Source organism: Raphanus sativus, chromosome 4, assembly GCF_000801105.2.
Source record: "Raphanus sativus cultivar WK10039 chromosome 4, ASM80110v3, whole genome shotgun sequence".
Lineage (NCBI taxonomy): Eukaryota > Viridiplantae > Streptophyta > Magnoliopsida > Brassicales > Brassicaceae > Raphanus > Raphanus sativus.
Window position 1 is genome coordinate 42970245 of NC_079514.1, and position 18739 is coordinate 42988983.

The 18739-nt window shown below is 38.8% G+C and overlaps 3 protein-coding genes across 4 annotated transcripts; 1 reads left to right on the forward strand and 2 right to left on the reverse strand.

Moving 5' to 3' along the window:
• The first annotated feature begins 2004 nt into the window (after positions 1-2004).
• LOC108855482 (4-hydroxy-tetrahydrodipicolinate synthase 2, chloroplastic) lies at positions 2005-3879 on the forward strand. Of its 2 annotated transcripts, none has more exons than XM_018629324.2 (3): positions 2005-2408; positions 2626-2706; positions 2786-3879. In XM_018629324.2, exons 1-3 carry the CDS (start codon positions 2317-2319, stop codon positions 3711-3713), a joined length of 1101 nt encoding a protein of 366 aa, XP_018484826.1. In that variant the 5' UTR covers positions 2005-2316; the 3' UTR covers positions 3714-3879. The 2 variants fall into 2 exon arrangements, with proteins under 2 accessions (XP_018484826.1, XP_018484824.1); XM_018629322.2 differs by having other exon boundaries at positions 2007-2408; positions 2623-2706.
• A 10-nt stretch (positions 3880-3889) lies between these two features.
• Positions 3890-4653, reverse strand: LOC108855483 (protein LITTLE ZIPPER 1-like). Its single transcript, XM_057009286.1, has 2 exons — positions 4349-4653; positions 3890-4250 (listed from the first exon to the last, which is right to left on the reverse strand). The coding sequence occupies exons 1-2, from the start codon at positions 4444-4446 to the stop codon at positions 4070-4072; spliced, it is 279 nt and encodes a 92-aa protein (XP_056865266.1). The 5' UTR covers positions 4447-4653; the 3' UTR covers positions 3890-4069.
• A 10330-nt stretch (positions 4654-14983) lies between these two features.
• On the reverse strand, positions 14984-16569 carry LOC108849500 (fasciclin-like arabinogalactan protein 8). The gene has a single exon (XM_018623052.2). It carries the CDS (start codon positions 16354-16356, stop codon positions 15109-15111), a length of 1248 nt encoding a protein of 415 aa, XP_018478554.2. The 5' UTR covers positions 16357-16569; the 3' UTR covers positions 14984-15108.
• Positions 16570-18739: the final 2170 nt, after the last annotated feature.

Genomic DNA, 18739 nt, shown 5'->3' on the forward strand with positions numbered 1-18739 from the left:
TCAAGAAGGCACCTACTTGGTTAACAGGTTACTATAACCATATCAGCTCATTGTTTTTTTTTTTGTATTTGGTCAAATGTTTCAAGTCAGTTACTAACTTATTAAACAACAAACTCATTTTCTAAGAAGATCACATTGTTTTCTTGTTTAAATATTTAATGACGGTTGTTTCTATTTAGTAGTAATGCTATATAATATTTTTAAGAAATTTAAGTAATTAGAAGCTAAAAATAAAAATAAGAAAAAGGAGTAAAGATGATTGTTCCGAGGTTGGTAAGAAGATGGTGAGGCAATAGGCATAATGACAAGAACAAGGCTTGGGAACAAGGTGATTGCATGTGGCAGATACTTGTGTTTGCACATTTACACGAAAATCCGTATAAATCTTATTTTTAGGAACGGAGGGAGTATTATCCAAATAAAGTAAATCTGAGATGTAGCTTTCTCGGTTAAATGTATGAAGAGAATATTCGAGTAGATATAGATTCTAAAAGTTGGAACTAGAAAATGATGATAAACATGACTAACTCACTTGATCCTTTTTTTAACCAAAACTCACTTGATCATTGCATCATATATACAGTAGATCACATACATTGTATAGAAGAATATAATTTGTGTCTGTGTAGCAGCGTTTGATTTGCAAGTGAGAGACAAGAGAAAGCAATTAAGAGAGGGGAAGAGAAGAAGAGCATCGGGTGAAGCACCGACGCACGTGCGTGTCTGCGAGAAGGAAAAGTTCCTTTACGAGGCGATGAGTGAAGTGAGAGTGTTCCTTACTTCCAAAGCCATCTCTCTCCCCTTTTGCATTTACATCCCGTCTTATCTTTCACCTTCTTCTATAACCTATGATCGATCGATCATTTTTGCTGTTGGGAAGATTACAGCTATCAATCATAAAGTTATATCGGTGGAGATAAATCGAGAAGCCTGCGCAAAACCAGTTATGCCATTTGATCATTTTGATATCACGTTTTGTCAATACATGTATACATTAATTAAACAGGTCTACTATCTTCTACCATTTTGTTATATATATATTATGTTGTTCCATGTTTTTGCTATGGTTTAATTGAATTTCATATTGGTGGGGGCATTATGAGTGATTAGACATATACGTATATGTTCTTTGACTTTCCAATTCAATGATTTATACTATGTTCAATTCAACATGTGTTAATTAGTGATACATATATTATAGCCTTGTTCGTTTTCTTAACGCAGTGATCAAAAGATATAAAATATATAGAAAGAGATGAGTGATCAAAAAGATATAGAAAAGAAAGACATGTCAGCAACACTTTATAATATGTAGTTTGAAGAAGAATAAAAAGGAGAGGAACGCACTGATATCTTTTTTTTTTGTAAAACAACGCACTGATATCTTCTTACCTTTAATTTGTTCAAAATGGTTTTATCTATTAAAACTAGAAAAAACAAGACCGCTTATGAACCCAACGGAGTCCGTAATAGTTACCAAACCTAGACTCCATTTTTATTTGTGTGTCCTGCGCCCAGCTTTAAGTTGGGCCTATCCATCTCTTAGGTTACGTTAACGTGATTAATAGTTAAGTAACTATTGGGCCTATATTGAGCCTTTAAGGGCTTATAATGGGTTCATAAGTGAGAGTTATTTGTTTTTTCTCAACGATCTTAATTGAAGGTTTATTAGTTCTGAACTTTTGAGAGTTTTGACTAATCATAAAGTGACCAAGAAATAAACATTTGTTAAAAAACAACTAACATTACAAGGGGCAGCCAGGATGGACCGGTCTGAACACGAACGTGCATTGCATGAGTTAATACGAATATGCTCGAATCTTACCTAATATGGTAATAAAAATATTAAAAGATCCAATGGATCTCTTTAACCAGTACTAAATGTTTTTGGCCTATTGGGCTGAAAAGTGTTCGAGAAAGCTGCTATAAGAGTGCTGACCATAATCCTTGCGCGTGCGTGTCTTTGACTCAGTTCCCACGTGGCAGCAATATCTAGAGAGACAAAAACAAGAGAACCCTAGAAACAGCTGATTTTGTAGTATTTTAATACAATCCTCTGTCTCTCCTTGTTCGTCTTCTTCCTCCGTCCATCTCTCGCCGCTTCCTCCTTATCGGAATCTTTCGTTTCATTATGCTCAAAAGCCTACATTACCATATCTCAATCGCTTCACTTCTCCGTCCAACGATTCTCTCTACGATTATTATTGCCATCATCCTCGTTAACTGATTGCCACCAAGCTTGTGGTGATTTTATTTGAATTTGGATCGTTGATCAGAGAATTGGGTTACGTTTATTTTGTTATTTTGTATTCAAAGATGGCTGCTTTGAAAGGTTATGGCTTGTGTTCTGTGGACTCTGCTCTACACTACTTCCCCTGTCCAAGGCCACAATCACAGGGCTACAAGAGGTTCCTTCCCTCCTCCTCCTATATGTCATTGTCTTTGTCTATGTAGATTCAATATATTTGCAGATAGGTAACGTTTTACATTTAGAATCTTTTTTTTTTTTGATTAATCCAAGCTAGGCATGATAGCTACTAGTATTGGCATGATAGCTTCTAGTACTGATGTGTAAGTGATATATATATAGTCAAAGCTAATTTGCATTTTTTATAATGTTAGAAGAAGCTCGAGATGGGTCTCTCCAAAAGCAGCTGTTGTACCAAACTTCCACCTCCCTATGCGCAGCTTGGAAGTTAAAAACAGGTCCGTGGCTATGGCATAGACTCTTACATTAGAATCTTGAATCTCATTTATATAATATATTCTCTTTTTTTTTTGTTAGGACAAACACAGACGATATAAAAGCTCTCCGTGTGATCACAGCCATCAAAACCCCTTACCTACCCGACGGAAGATTCGACCTAGAAGCCTACGACGACTTAGTCAACATCCAGATACAAAACGGCGTCGAAGGCGTCATCGTCGGCGGCACGACCGGCGAAGGCCAGCTCATGAGCTGGGACGAGCACATCATGCTCATAGGCCACACCGTCAACTGTTTCGGAGGAAGCATCAAAGTCATCGGAAACACGGGAAGCAACTCCACTAGAGAAGCGATCCACGCGACGGAACAAGGGTTCGCTGTCGGAATGCACGCCGCTCTTCACATCAACCCTTACTACGGGAAGACTTCGATGGACGGGATGGTAGCTCATTTTCAGTCCGTTATCCATATGGGACCGACGATTATATACAATGTCCCCGGTCGAACGGGGCAGGACATATCCCCTAATGTGATCCTTAAGCTGTCTCGTAGTCCTAACTTGGCTGGCGTGAAGGAATGCGTTGGGCATAAGCGTGTTGAAGAGTATACTGAGAGTGGGATCGTCGTGTGGAGTGGGAATGATGACGAGTGTCACGATTCGAGATGGGACTATGGAGCGAGGGGAGTTATATCGGTTACTAGTAACTTGGTTCCCGGTTTGATGAGGAAGCTGATGTTTGAAGGTAGGAACGAGTCTTTGAACGAGAAGCTTATGCCTTTGATGGGTTGGCTGTTCCAGGAGCCGAACCCTATTGGGCTCAACACTGCTTTGGCTCAGCTAGGAGTGGCGAGGCCGGTGTTTAGGTTGCCGTATGTGCCGTTGCCTTTGGCTAAGAGGGTTGAGTTTGTGAAGATGGTTGAGGAGATTGGAAGAGAGCATTTTGTGGGGGAGAGAGATGTTCAGGCTCTTGATGATGATGACTTTATCCTTATTGGTCGGTATTAAGAGCATAATATTATATACTTTCTTGGAGTTTTGGGTTTTACTTTTGTTTGGTGTTTAATGAAAGAAGAGATGGTTTGGTTTATGTAGTTGAGGGATGAAACGCATTCATCATATTACTTGTTAAGAACTTGTGATTTGCTTTTACTATGTTTTAAGCTGTTTGTGATGCGGTCGGAAGAGGAAGAGACTTTTGGTCCCACGTACCATTAAACAAAAGAACACACGTACATAGATTATATGAGAGATGAAACTAAATAAAACACTAAAAAAAAGGATGTATACCAAGTAATACTAAACCCCTTTAGATAATAGGACTCGGGTATGTGTTTTAGAGCCCTTAGATTGGTGTTTTTGTTTCATGGAACAGGGGAAACGTTTTTGGTCTGAAGCAGAGAGAAGAGAGCTTTGTTTTCTTGGCGAAGAAGAAGAGCTTTCTTTCTGAGTTTCTCATTCTCTTGTATCATGTACTGATTCTCCATGCAGAGTCGTATATTTTTCATCTCCATCTCCTTTTCTTCCTTCCACATCTTTCTCCTCCTGAAAAAAGTAAAAAGAATAAAAAACAGACCTGTTAAAACGTTATATAGTGACTCAGATAGTTTCAGAGAGGTGCGTGATGAGGGGGAGACTGAAACCTGGAGAGGCGAGGGATACGAACGTGGGTTTGTGTTTTGAGGTACAAAACTAATCTCGTGGGTGTGTCTGAGAATGGTTCCGAAGAACTTAAACACATCTTTGGATTCTTTGAAGTAAGAGAGATGAAGAATAGAAAGAGGGAGAAGAAGAAGTGATCAGATGTGTTTGATTAGTGGGAGAGATATAGAGGCGTTATATAGATGAAAGTTTGTTGTAAGTTTGTGTGTTTGCATTTTCTTTAGAGAGAGAGAGAGGCTCCTTTAGAAACTAATGATGGTGAAAGAAGAAGACTCATGATTACAAAGGGCCAGTGAAAGATGTTATGAGGGAGAAGATGAAAGAAGAACAAGTATTAGTAAAATAAACAGTCTCTATCTTTACTATCTTCTTGTCTTTATTTATTTGTTTGTTGGATTAGTTAAACGTACTAATTAGAAGAATTTAGAAAGTTCTCCTAAAAATCTCAACTCACAGTTAAGAGGTACACAAGAAGAAACATACTATACAATTTTGGTTCTCAATAGCTTATGATAGTGTTTGTTTGTCAACTTGATCACATGGTTTGATGGAGCCTTAGAAATGTAGGTGACAGTTAGTCAAATCTGTGTAACATTTGGCTATTCATATACACCAACAACTATTCCTTCCATTTAAATATATATACAATACAATCTAGAGCAAATAAATTACTTGTACAAGCTTTGATTAGGTATAAATGGAATTTATGAATCTTTTATCTACCATTACAATGAACTCTTGCTCCAACCAAAATGAATTCATACATTGGGTTCACCCTTGTACACACTTTTTTTTAATGTTTTTACTTCAATACCGTTAGGTCCGTTATTACAGTAAACTGGTTAACCTTTTATTGAAGAAAAGAATCAGTAAAGTGGATTTAACCTCTGCTTATTTTTCTGAGATTTAAGTTTTAAATTTTACACAAGAAGACTATACTTTTTTTGTTGTAAGAAATGTCTTGAGTTTAATGAAGGATTTGGCAGGTTTTTTTGACTGGCAAAAGGTCAAATCATGATTAGTTGGGAGCCAAAGTAGTCAAAAAGGTTAAGAGGACGTCAAAACCTCGATCTTCATCACAAGTACAAGTGTTTCTCTTAACTCTTTTTTTAAATCATCAAGTCTGTCTTTTTTTCTTTCTTTGTGTTTTCTGTTCAATGGGACTTTTATGATTACGTACCCGAGCCACCAAGGTAGAGAGAGTGTAAAATCCAGAATTTTCAACTCATTGAAAGTCATGTATAATGATGGTTAATCATTCCGTTAAATACACACAAGACTTGCTTTCTAAAGTTTATTAATTAGATTGACATTGTTCCCCGTCCAATAGTTTATATAGAATATTAATTAGATTCTTAGCTAATAAGCACTGTGCTTATCTCCCTTATGAGCCGCATCTTGGTAAACATGACTGGATCTAGGCATAAGACTGGATCTAGGCATAAGCAAGTGAAATATTAGTCTTGCCTCTCAAAAATTTTGGAGGTTTTTTACATAGGTTATAGGTATTGGCTCCCAATTTTTTTTACTAAAGTTCTTTAGAAAATGTTTCAAGTTCTCAAATTATAAGATCCGGTCGTGTTGGCAAATAACTATATACTAAAACATAGCTTAGCACCATGTTAAGCAAATATTATGTATCTTCCTTATCTATTCTTTAACTATATTATTGATACCTAGTCAATATCGTGTTGTTGGCCGTAATGGTTCACGTGAGGTAGCGAGCTTGGGGTTCAAGGGATGATGGTTCTGAAAACTTGGAAAGAACAGGAAAATGTGTGAAATCGGTACTACGGGATCGGGTGCAATGACTTTTATTTTAGCATATTTACAATAGTAATATACATATATGTTTATGCACATTATGAACATAGTAACATATATGTATATGTTGAAGTAGTAGTGGATAAAGTCATGGAGTACTCGAGTAGGAGTAGAAGCAAAAACCAAAGCACATTTAATTTTGAAAACGAAACCATCGACTTGGCTTCTTCCTCCCACACAATCATCATACGCATTTGCCATAATAACCCCATTCCCCACTCGACGACGATAGATTCATCAACCATCATTATCATCATCATCATCACTTTGCATAATGAATTTTGTGGGCTATTTTCTTTTCAAAACCCACAAATTCCACATTCATATATGCCCAATCCCCTTCTTTCTGTAGCCCAATCAATACTCCTTATTTTCCAATCTCTTATTTATTGTTTTTTTTTGCCAACATCCTAACCAAAACGCAGTAAAGAAAAATAAAGAGAAACACCAAGTATAGAACAAAATAGTCTAATGAAAAATCTGTATCGTTAATGGTAAATTTCATGGCTATTCAATAAAGATATCAAGCTACACTTTGACAAAAAGACTCTACTCATTACATGTATTGATGATATACATGGAGAAAAAAGCTTCAGAATAACTTGATGAGGCCATGGACTAGGACCACTATAATAAATTGTACTCATTTCCGGTATTGATAATGTCAATAGAACCCAAAATGCAAAGACAAACCAAGTTATAAGAGGGCCTCAAATGGAATTGGAGGAGATAGTCAACACCGAAATGAAACCCCATCCATCCACGCTTCTCTAAAAAAGTGTTCAAAACTTGTTATAATTATACTATTGATATTATCTCTACTACTATTCATACATAGCCATCCTTTTGAGTTCTGAGTATCTGATCATATTCAACAAAATGGATCGACGCTAACTAGTAACTACCTAAGAGAAATTTACCACTAGAACCAAATATATAACTTATAATGGAGTTCATAAAATGCAAATGAACTTATCAGAGGTAGGAGAGGGTGAGTCCTGGAGATGTTATTGCTTTAAAAGTGATGAGATTGTTGCAAAAAGGAGTTTCTACTCCTCTTCTCACCATCAGATCCTGTTTTTTTAGTTTCAGATTATTCATTGATGATTCCTCTGACTGACTCTTTCTGCTGTCTATATTGATAGCCCCATCTCTAGCTTAGCCCTCTCCTTACCTCTTCATTCTGTCGTCGGTATCATTGTCTCACACCATGGAGATGCTTTTTCCTGAAGTAGACATCCCAAAACTTTTTTTTCCACGGAAAAACATACCGTCTCATTTATAAATTTGAGCCCAAGTTAAAGCACCACATATTACACATCAAATACCAAAAAATGAAAGGATCTATAACACAATCAAAGACTCACAGAAAGAGAAACACAACTTCCTTAAGCTTAGCCAAAAAGTTCTACCAGCCAAGAAGAAAAGCTTGTGGCCACATACGATTGAGATAGATCCCATAATACCACACTTTGAGCTATATGATAAGCTCCACAGATCAAACTCCTATTTCCAATTTCCATTCAGGAATATACTGGAGTGAAGATGATAGTTTTCGACATCCACCTAAACAATGGCCAAGCAGGTGGTCTAATAACTGCTCCAACTAGCTCTTTAGATTCTTCTGCAAATACTATTTTCGAGAACCCAAGATTCCTCATGCTTTCAATTGTGCACACACTCAAATATTACTTCCTCTGTACCATTTTAAGTGATGTTTAAGGTTTTTACGCAAAGATTAAGAAATACAAATTTTTATGCAATTTATCTTGGTTACATAAAATTGCATTAAATAAAATCAGTCTAACCAATAAAAAAAACATGTAGTATTTTGTAATTGGTTGCAAATTTCAATTGACATTAAATTTTATCTAGAAATGAACCTTACTTATTATGAAACAAAATAAAAATGCTTAAATATCACTTAAAATGGTACGGATGGAATATTTTTTAATCAATTCATTTACCTTTGTATTTTCACCAAAATATTCTGGAGTGTCTGTTTAAGGCCCAAACCTGTTTGACATAAAAAGGCCCAAAGCTAATATAAGAAAATATACAATTAACATAAACAATGCAAAATTAACCATAGTTTTGAATTCAAAGATAGGGTCTAATCAACTTCTTATGTGGCTTATTCCATGGGCCGGGCCTATATACAACTCCAAATGTTACAAACCGTACCATTTGCCCTGGTCTATCTTACACTACATACCTTACTTCCAATGTGTTAGTTAATGAAAAATGATTTGGAACGAGTGCAAGTCCACGAATATGTTACCGAGAGTAAAGATCTAGCTAAGTAGCTTTATCGTCTTCGTCCATCATGCACATGTTTCAGATTCCCATCAGCCTCATGGCTTCCTTCACTATCGGGATTCAAAGAGTGTGATATGTTGTTATCATTCATATCAGAACCCTCTGTGTTGGAGTCTGAGACATGACTGAGTTTGTCCTTCTCTATCTGTCTCAGAGTGGGAACCATTACTGATCAGTGATCCTCATTGTCTTGTCAACGACTCCATTCTCAGCATCATCTTTACTTCTTGTGACCTTAGGAACTGTCGGTTAAGTTTGACTTTCGCCTACTTGAGCAGCAGAGTCATGTACTATAGCCATTTCTTTGATTCTTTGAGTCTGACTCTCTTCGTCCTCTCTACTTCTTTTGGTTTTGTTTTCTCCATGGACAAAAGTAGCTGTGCTATAAGCCAAACACCTAGCGACTTCAGAAGCTAGAAAATCTGACGCTCTTATAGTGCCTACAGTCTCTGTGTCTTGGGCATCCCTTTGAACACTACCCAAGCATTAAACAAAATCTAACAAGTGAGTAAAGAAAAGCATGTATGCGTTAGAATTTTCACCATTTTCCATTAACGTTTAAGGATATACCAAAAAGTAGGTTTTTCCAAACCAATCATATACAGAAGAAATGACAGCCTAAATTAAGTACTACCATGCGTGTAAATGTCTTACCGGAGCATGAATCTTTCTCATGCACCAGGCACCACGGTGTCAATGTCTTTCAGCTTCTAGATCTCGAAGGGCTGCAGTTATCTCTAGTTATAAGGCAGACACTTTCACCCATACTTCTTCTCTGGCTGCCTAATGTAGCTGTAGCTACGATAACTGCGTTGATCCTATTTAGTCAATGAATTCCTAGGAGCAAAGCCTTCTTGAGTCGTTGAGAACACCAAGTTCTAGCCGAATGCAAGGGAGAAGAACACAAAAGCTCTTTTAATTAATAATGCGAAATCAAAACGTACCTCTTACAATCCAAGAGGTCGTGTATTTATACTAGAGAAATAGACCTAAGTCTAAGAGGATTTCAATCTAATGTCCTCCCTTATCTTAACATCTTAATCCTTTGTATAATAGGATAAAACTAAACGTAATTGATAAACACCAACAGAAAAGGAAAGTTAAAACCTTAAAGCAAATAAGTAAAAGGAAAGCACGCTGCATCAGGTCACCGGGGGTAGAAGAAGATTCGACCTCGAATCTGTACTCTCATCACCTTCCACATAAGGAAACAAATGTTTAACGTTAAAAACGTCAGAACATCGCACATGAGGAGGAAGACGTACTTTATATGCATTTGCATTCATCTTTTCCAAAATCTCCAGAGGACCAATTTTTCTTGCCTTTAACTTGTTATATTCACCAGCAGAGAAGCGATCTTTTGTTAATACAGCCCAAACGAAGTCTCCTACTTTGAACTGGACGTCACGGCGATGGCGATCTGCAGCAGCTTTGTACTTGGCCGAAGTAGTCTGAAGATTATCATGAACTTGAGAATGGACAATGGACAAAGTCCCAATGAAGTCGACAGCTTGACCATGGTCCCGAGTTAAATCAGGGGCTACTCCTAAGTCAACCGGACCACGCGGAATCAGACCATAAACAATCCGGAAGGGACAATACCCTGTACTGCGATTAACAGCCTGATTGTAAGCAAACTCTGCTTTGCATAAAATAGTATCCCACGATTTGATATGATCACCAACTAAACAGCGAAGCAAATTGCCAAGGGACCTATTGGTAACCTCCGTCTGGCCATCGGACTGTGGATGATAAGCCGTACTCATATCCAAACTGGTACGCAGAAGTTTCCACAAGGATCTCCAAAAGTGACTAAGAAACCTCGAATCGCGATCCGAAACAATGGACATAGGCAGGCCATGTAAGCGGTAGATGTCGCGAAAGAACAATTGCGCCACTTGCACAGCATCAGTTGTCTTCTTACAAGGAATGAAGTGGGCCATTTTAGAGAACCGGTCGACAACCACAAAAATAGAATCGTTGCCTTTTTGTGTTCGAGGAAGACCGACCACAAAATCCATACTCACATCTGTCCACGGCTGAGTTGGAATTGGTAGAGGCATGTATAAACCATGATTAGCCGTGTGACCCTTAGATTTTTGGCACACCACACACCTTTCCACAAATCTCGCCACATCCCTCCGCAGAGTAGGCCAGAAATAAGAGCTTGCCACACGTTGAAGTGTACGATCTCTGCCTGTATGACCTTCTTCGTGAAACTCCTTGATTAATTGGAGCCTGAGACTGCATTCACGAACACATAAGCGATTGTCGCGAAAGAGAAATCCATCATGAAGAACATATTCTGAATCTCGACCGTGTTGTAGTGTAGTCCAAATAGAAGCAAAAAAAGGATCGGTGGGGTATAGCTCTGCAAAGACGGCAAACCCGGGAACTGTAGTCTGAAGAGTAGCGAGCAACAAATGGCGGCGACTCAACGCGTCGGCGACCTTATTGGTACGACCAGATTGATGCCGTATGACAAACGTGAATTGTTGTAAGAAAGCTATCCATGAGGCATGACGTGCAGATATCTTATCTTGGCTTCCAAGATGTTTGAGAGCATCATGATCTGTATAAAGGACAAATTCTTGATGGAATAGATAATGTCGCCAATGTTTTATAGCTTGTACGATGGCATAGAATTCCACATCGTATGTACTATAACGAGCGCGAGATCCAGCAATTTTTTCACTGAAAAAGGCTATAGGACGACCCTGTTGACTAAGAACTGCCCCAATACCGTTTTTGCAGGCATCACAATGGAGCTCAAACAGAACCGAGAAATCCGGAAGAGCAAGGATCTGTGTGGAAACGAGCTTGGACTTGATCATGTCAAAGGCTTGTTGAGCTTCAGGTGTCCATGTGAAGGTCGTGCCCTTCATGCAATCCGTGAGAGGCGCTGTGATGTTGCTAAAGTGACTGACAAAACGCCTATAGAAAGAGGCTAGGCCATGAAAAGAACGGACTTCAGTGATTATCGTAGGAACATGCCACGTGCGTATAGCTTCTACTTTGCCCGGATCAACCTGTAGCCCCTTGTCAGAAACTACATACCCGAGAAACAATACTTGAGGCGCGCCAAAGATGCACTTTTGACGGGCTGCAAAAAGCTTCTCGCGGCGGAGCACTAGAAGAACGTCGGTTAGATGTTCCAGATGACTTTGCAAGTCCATACTGAAGATGAGGATATCATCGAAGTAGACGACCACAAACTTGCCAATAAAAGGCCTAAGAGCCTGATTCATCACTCGCATAAACGTGCTAGGAGCATTGGAGAGGCCAAAAGGCATTACCAACCACTCAAAGAGACCCTCACGCGTTTTAAACGCCGTTTTCCATTCATCACCAGGACGAATGCGAATCTGATGATATCCACTTTTTAGATCCAACTTAGTGAATATAGAAGCGCGGCCTATTTGGTCCAGGAGGTCGTCGAGGCGAGGGATCGGAAATCTATACCGGATAGTGATTTTATTGATAGCGCGGCTATCAACACACATTCGCCACGATCCATCCTTCTTAGGAATGAGTAATGCAGGTACTGCGGCTGGGCTTAAGCTTTCCCGAACGTGTCCCTTGAGAAGTAGATCTTCCACTTGTCTCCGTAACTCATCATGTTCCTGAGGAGACATACGATAATGCGGACGATTCGGTAATGCAGCATTTGGTAATAAATCAATGTGATGCTGAATATCACGAAGTGGAGGGAGCCCTGGTGGTAAGTCAGTTGGAAACACGTCCTCAAAATTCTTAAGCAAAGAAGAAAATTCGGGAGGAGCTGATTCATGTGCTGACGCGAGTGGTGAAGCCAACGGAGAGGCGACAAGAGCGAGCAGAAATTCACAGTCACGCATCTCTTTGGTGAAATCTGCCTTTGGAAGTACAAGTAATGATTGTGGTGACGACGGAGCAGCAAGTTGACGTTTCGGTAACGTTGGTGAAGTCTCCTGCGGATCTTTCGAAGGTAGAAGAGTCACTGTCCGGTCACCCCAAGAGAAGGAATAAGTATTGTTCTTGCCTCTGTGTACTGCATCGCGGTCATATTGCCAAGGTCGTCCCAAAAGGAGATGACATGCGTCCATGGGTACCACGTCGCAGCACACTTCATCTTTATAAGATCCAATAGAAAAAGTCACACGTGCTTGTTTCGAGACCATGAGCTCTGTTTTATTGTTATGCCATGCGAGTTGATAAGGAGATGGGTGTGGAGACGTCTTGATGCCAAGTTTCTGTATAGCTTCTTCAGCGATAACATTGGCACAACTACCTGAATCGATGATCAGTTTGCAAATTTTGTCGTTGATGGTGCAAGTTGATCGAAACAGAGTAGTTCGCAACCATGATTCAGACGACGAGCGAGGCGCTAAACAGCTCCGACGAAGGACGAGGATCTGGAGGCCAGTATCTCCTTCGATGACCTCTGTGCCATTGTCTGGGTCAGAGTCATATTCATCAAAACGAGGCTCTCCCTCATTAGCTGCTTCTTGAGTCAATAAGCCCCTTCGATTCTGTTTTGTGCAAGCTGTCTGGATGTGGCCTCTTTCTCCGCATGAATAACAACGCAAGGCGTTTGTTCTGGCTGGTCTAGAGGAAGCAATAGAGTCGTTGGGAAGATCTTTTTGGGTTGCATCTTGTTTTGTTGTCGTGTTGCTCGAAGATGGTCCAACGTTTGCATCAGCAGTAGAGGCTGCCTGAGGACGAGCTCGGTTTGACGAATATGTCCAATTGGGGCGAAGTTGGTTTTCCATAGCAAGAGCACGCTGGTATGCTTCAGAGACCGTTGAAGGGTTGAATTGCTGAAGTGCATTCTGAAGGTGAGAACGTAATCCCCCGATGAATCGAGAGATCAACTGTACTTCTGTTTCTGCCGATGTCATTCTAGCGGCCATATGAAAGAAATCATGGGCGTAGTCTTCGACAGAGCGACTATTTTGGCGCAGGTTCTGGAACTTATTGTACAAGGTACGCTCATAGTTGTAAGGAAGAAAGTTTCGTCTCATGTGTTTGGTTAAACGAGTCCAAGAGTCGATACGCGGTTTGTTAGCTTGTCGGCGTGATTCTTTGAGTTGTTGCCACCAAGCCATAGCTCGTCCCTTGAAACTAGTTGCTACAAGAGAAACTCGCATATTATCCGGAACTTGCTTGAAGTCTAAGATTTCTTCTACCATGTTAAACCAGTCAATGAATTCTTCCGGGTTTAGAGTTCCCGCAAATTCTGGAATATTGAGGCGAAAACTTGACTCCCATCGAGGAGGATGATTTCCGAGGGCTACTTCTTGTCTATGACCACGGTCAAAAACATGATTGTCGTCATGCTGCGGTCGACGATGTTGCTCCTGTCGTTGGTCAGCAAAAATATTATCAAAACGATCTGCGTCGTCAGCATCGTTATGATGAAATCTGTTGTTGTGTCCTTGCTGTCGTTGTAGGACCGTAGTAAGGGCGTTTTCCATGGTAGTTTGTAATGTTGCTTGAAATTCATGTCGAAGTGTCTCAATGGCTTGACGAAGATCGTCAAGTTGTTCGTCGGTGGATGGTTTGCGAGGCGCCATGGGATGCGGATAACCTAGTTTTAAATAAGAATTTAAAACTTGCTGGAATCTGATACCAACTAATGTAGCTGTAGCTACGATAACTGCGTTGATCCTATTTAGTCAATGAATTCCTAGGAGCAAAGCCTTCTTGAGTCGTTGAGAACACCAAGTTCTAGCCGAATGCAAGGGAGAAGAACACAAAAGCTCTTTTAATTAATAATGCGAAATCAAAACGTACCTCTTACAATCCAAGAGGTCGTGTATTTATACTAGAGAAATAGACCTAAGTCTAAGAGGATTTCAATCTAATGTCCTCCCTTATCTTAACATCTTAATCCTTTGTATAATAGGATAAAACTAAACGTAATTGATAAACACCAACAGAAAAGGAAAGTTAAAACCTTAAAGCAAATAAGTAAAAGGAAAGCACGCTGCATCACTGCCTGCTAACATAAACAAAGAAAGTCTCAGTTTAAACATATATAATTTCAAGGAGACAACCTAACAAAAGTCCTAGCTACATGAACACGATCTTTCCAAGTGCTTAGTATCATACTTTTGTGACAGGAAGCAGAGGTAGGAAAAATATGTCATTTATGTAAAAATGTGAAAATAGTACTAGTCTTAGACAAATCTGTTTACCTCCTTACATTTTCATGTTCTCCCGATCCTTTTGCAGTCCTTTTATTTCAAGGTCGTGTTCTTCCATTTTCTGCTCCAAATAGTTCATTTGTTGCAACAAATGTGAATTTATATGGATTTCAAAACCTCATAGCATTCTTGATGAAACTAAACACTACAGTGTAACTACAGCCACCTCAAATGTTTGAACGCCTTGCCGTTCATTAAATGGAACCGAGGCACGAGCGTCGTTTTATACAGTAGTAAAGTGTCGGTATCAAAGAGGTTGGGTAGGAAAGTCGGGCTTCTTCTCAATAAATATTACTAGGCCCCAACCGTGTAGGCCCATTTATTTACTATCTTTTGTACAGTGAGAAACTACATCGTTTAGTATAACCCTCAAAAACAGTAACTACGAGAATTCAAAAAGATTTCAAACTTCAAGAGCAGCGAGAAACTGAAACGGCTATGGTAGCAAGCGTGACGACCAATGCAGTGAACAACGACGGTGAGCTCACGGCAACCGCCGCGTTAGCCGACTTGCTCTTAGCTAAACCTGTCGGCGAGTCCGAATGAGACTTTTCCGCCGGAGGTTCTGACGGTGAATCAGCGGTGGGTGAAGCTCCTTCCGCCGGAGATATCGTCGGTTCCGGTGCCGGAGAAGGAGAAGGGGGTTTTCCGAATAGTTCAGTAGGAAGGAGGACGTTATCCACCGTGAAGATAATGACCGGGGTGGCGTCCAGCACCGTGTCGACGAGTCTCGACGAAGCAACGCCGGTGTGAAGAACAACTTCGTCGCCGGAGGTGGAGGTTGTGAGATCAAACTCTTTTCCGGCTAGCGTGGAGATTTTGTGTTTGTTAGTCCTCAACGAGCCTCTAGGCTTGTAACGAGGGAGGGCGTGATACTCTAGTAGCTTGACCACCTCGCCTCGGGTGAGCTTCGTCAGATCAGGGACGCTTTTGGCTTCGAAAGCTTCATCGGACGGTGCGAAAACCGTCAAGCCGTTTTTAACGGCGGATTCGTACGTCTTGAGAACTCCGCTCTCGGCGAGCGAACTCGCGAAGGTTTTGCAACCGGCTTTCTCTATCAGTCCGGTGATGTTAGACACCACGACGGAGGAGGAGGAGGGAGGAGCGGGTGGTGGGGGGACTAAGACTCCCGGAGCGATGATCGGAGCATCGATCTCGACAAAGGAGATGCTGTAAGGGATCTGCTTGACGGATTTGGTGAAATAAGAGTCGAGCTTGGAACCGGAGACGGCGGAGCCGAAAGCGACTTTGCCTCCGTAAAGATCGGTGATGTTAACGAACCCTAGGTACTCGGGAGAGTCTCCGGCGGTGTTGTTGTAGAGCGTGACGGAGAGGGTCGTGCCTTCTGAGATTTGTTGGAGGTTCTGTGGGTCGTAGTAGTCGAGGAGAGTGAGGAGGCTTAGGGCTTTTTTAATGACGGAGAGCGGACGTTTTACGGCGAAGGAGGCCATTGCGTCGTTGTTGAGGGCGAGGAGGGTGATCGTCGGGTATCTGTTGATTTCTTCTGCGAGCTTTGTCTGAGAGAGGTAGCTGTTGAAGGAGGAGTAGTCCGAGTACTTAGCGAGGATTTTTGTAATGTTGGAGCCGCGTACGGTGTAAGTTATGGCGAGGAGAGAGAGAGCGAAGGCGAGGGATGAGAAGGTCTGTGGTGGCGCCATTATTGAGTGTAGAGGGAGCGAGAAGACAGAGACGAAGGATGTGAAGTAATTAATATTGAGTTGAAACCAAGGGTTTAAGTGTTAACCGTGGTTAGATATTATTTTGACTAGTATTAATGATTCCTCTATCAATGGGCTGGATTGGGTCCATGTCTTCTTTTCCGTACAATAACCGTGAGAAAAAAGAAGTCGTTTCATTTAAGGGAAAACTAGATCCGTGCGACTGCACGGTATTTATTTTCTGTTTTTAGTTTTTTTTTATTAAATGATGTATTTGTAATATTTAATAATAAATTTATATCAAAAACTAATTTTTGCAGTTATAACAAAAATTAAAATTTTAATAAAATATTCTTATATAAATTCAGTTATCCTAATTAAAATAGTATAAGTGTGGATCATAATGCTTTCGAATTCCAAATATTTGGAATTTATATTAATACAAATTTGTTAAAAAATAACCACACTCGGTATTTAATTTTAAATCTTAATTTGGGTGTACTAAATGTTATATTTGTAAATGTAATCATTTTATATTTTTACGTTTAACGTAAAATGTATCACCGACACTGGAGATCACCTAAACAAATCTAACATTTATATGATTAGATGTGTGTAAGATATATAACAAACAAAGTTTTTAAATGATAAGTATGAAAATACACAATATGGTTAGTATGCTATTAAACATGATACGTTACTTATAAAATTTGTAAGAATATATAATTGTTAGACTTTTAACAAATTTGTGACATATAAAAATTAAGATTATATAATTTGTAAGAAAATAAAATGTAATATAATATATATTTGATCTAACTGCTAATTCATTATAAATGGCCTTACATGTTTAATAATTTTCAGATTGGATTTTGACAATTAGTTTTCATAATTACTGTAGACTAATGAGAAAATCAATGGAAAATAATTTTTTGAAAATAAATAAAGTGATTCAGTTTCTATAACTTGTAGTAGAGATGGGCGTTCGGATATTCATTCGGATTTGATTCAGGTCTCTTTGGGTTTTAGATTTTTGGGGTGAAAGGTTTTAGCCTCATTCGGTATTTATAATTTCGGTTCATGTTCTGGTTCGGATAACTCATTTGAATTGTTTAGAAAAAATTATAATTCTTAAAATATAAAAGTAAAAATTTATATAACAAATAAATTTGAATAACGTATGGCAAAAACTTAAACTTAACATAAAAATTGTTTTGGTTCGAATATTAAAAGATAGTGATCTATTACCATATCATATGCGATTTTTATTATCATTAAATGTGGTAAATTTAGAATTAGGAAATGTATTTATTAAACTGAAAAGATAACATTAATAAAATTATAAATAATTTCGAAATTGATTTAATAGAAAAGAAAACTAAATTTTATATTAGGATAACACATTGTCATTAACTCAACTGAAAAAGACAACATTAAAATAGGTAACTTAATTTATATTAGGACAATACATTAACTCAACAGGAAAAGACAAGCATTAAATTAGGTAGTTTAATTTAATTCTCAGTGGCATTTAGGCGTAAATACTGTGCAACTTGTAGGGTTAATCCATATGTGTACTTCTGTTTTAATAAAGTAGATTCCTTAAAAATACACAGACTGAATTTATTTTGCTGAAATAATACACGAACTTTTTAGGCTTCCCGAAAAATACACAAACTAATTTTAGTTGTTCATAAAATACATGAACTTTTGAATTTTGGAAGTTTCACACCTTGATTTTAACGACGTTAACTCTGATTAATGGAACGTTAAGACGCCGTTTGACGAAGTTAACTCTGATTCGAAAGTTCATGTATTTTATGGACAACCAAAATTAGTCTGTGTATTTTTCGGGAAACCTAAAAAGTTCATGTATTTTTTAAGCAAATAAAATTTAGTATGTGTATTTTTAAGGAATTTTCCAGAATATACTAACGTGACAAAGACTTTGTATTTTTTTGTTTGACCGAAAAATGTAATTTTTGAATATATTTATTTGGGTTCATGTTGGAGCCGGTTTTTCTGGGGTTGGTTCAGATCTATAATAAAAATATATATAATTTTTGGATCTAAATCATGTGATAGAGGATATGTTTTTCGGGTCTTTGGATCAGGTTTAGGTTGGTTCTTTTTGGATCCAAGTCTTTCGAATTTACGATATTTGGACCCAATAAGTACTTTTAATTTTTGGTTCCGTATCAGATCCTGATATTTAGCCTCTGAATAGGATACAAAATATCCAAACTCCATCAAATTTAGTCGAAATCTATCATACAAAATATCTAAATTTTTGGTTTGGTTTTGGACCGAATATTTTCGGGTCAGCTCTGGTTCAAGTTTTTGAATCCGGCTAAAATGCCTAGACTTAAGCTGCTAAACCTGA

What these genes read in the sequence shown, in the direction of transcription:
- LOC108855482 (XM_018629322.2), top strand. Translation starts at nt 2,317, where the DNA reads ATGGCTGCTTTGAAAGGTTATGGCTTGTGTTCTGTGGACTCTGCTCTA. An exon ending in CAATCACAGGGCTACAAGAG is followed by an intron (nt 2,409 to 2,622) that starts GTTCCTTCCCTC and finishes TTATAATGTTAG; the next exon opens with AAGAAGCTCGAGATGGGTCT. An exon ending in AGCTTGGAAGTTAAAAACAG is followed by an intron (nt 2,707 to 2,785) that starts GTCCGTGGCTAT and finishes TTTTTTTGTTAG; the next exon opens with GACAAACACAGACGATATAA.
- LOC108849500 (XM_018623052.2), bottom strand. Translation starts at nt 16,356, where the DNA reads ATGGCGCCACCACAGACCTTCTCATCCCTCGCCTTCGCTCTCTCTCTC.
- LOC108855483 (XM_057009286.1), bottom strand. Translation starts at nt 4,446, where the DNA reads ATGTGTTTAAGTTCTTCGGAACCATTCTCAGACACACCCACGAGATTA. An exon ending in CGTATCCCTCGCCTCTCCAG is followed by an intron (nt 4,251 to 4,348) that starts GTTTCAGTCTCC and finishes TACTTTTTTCAG; the next exon opens with GAGGAGAAAGATGTGGAAGG.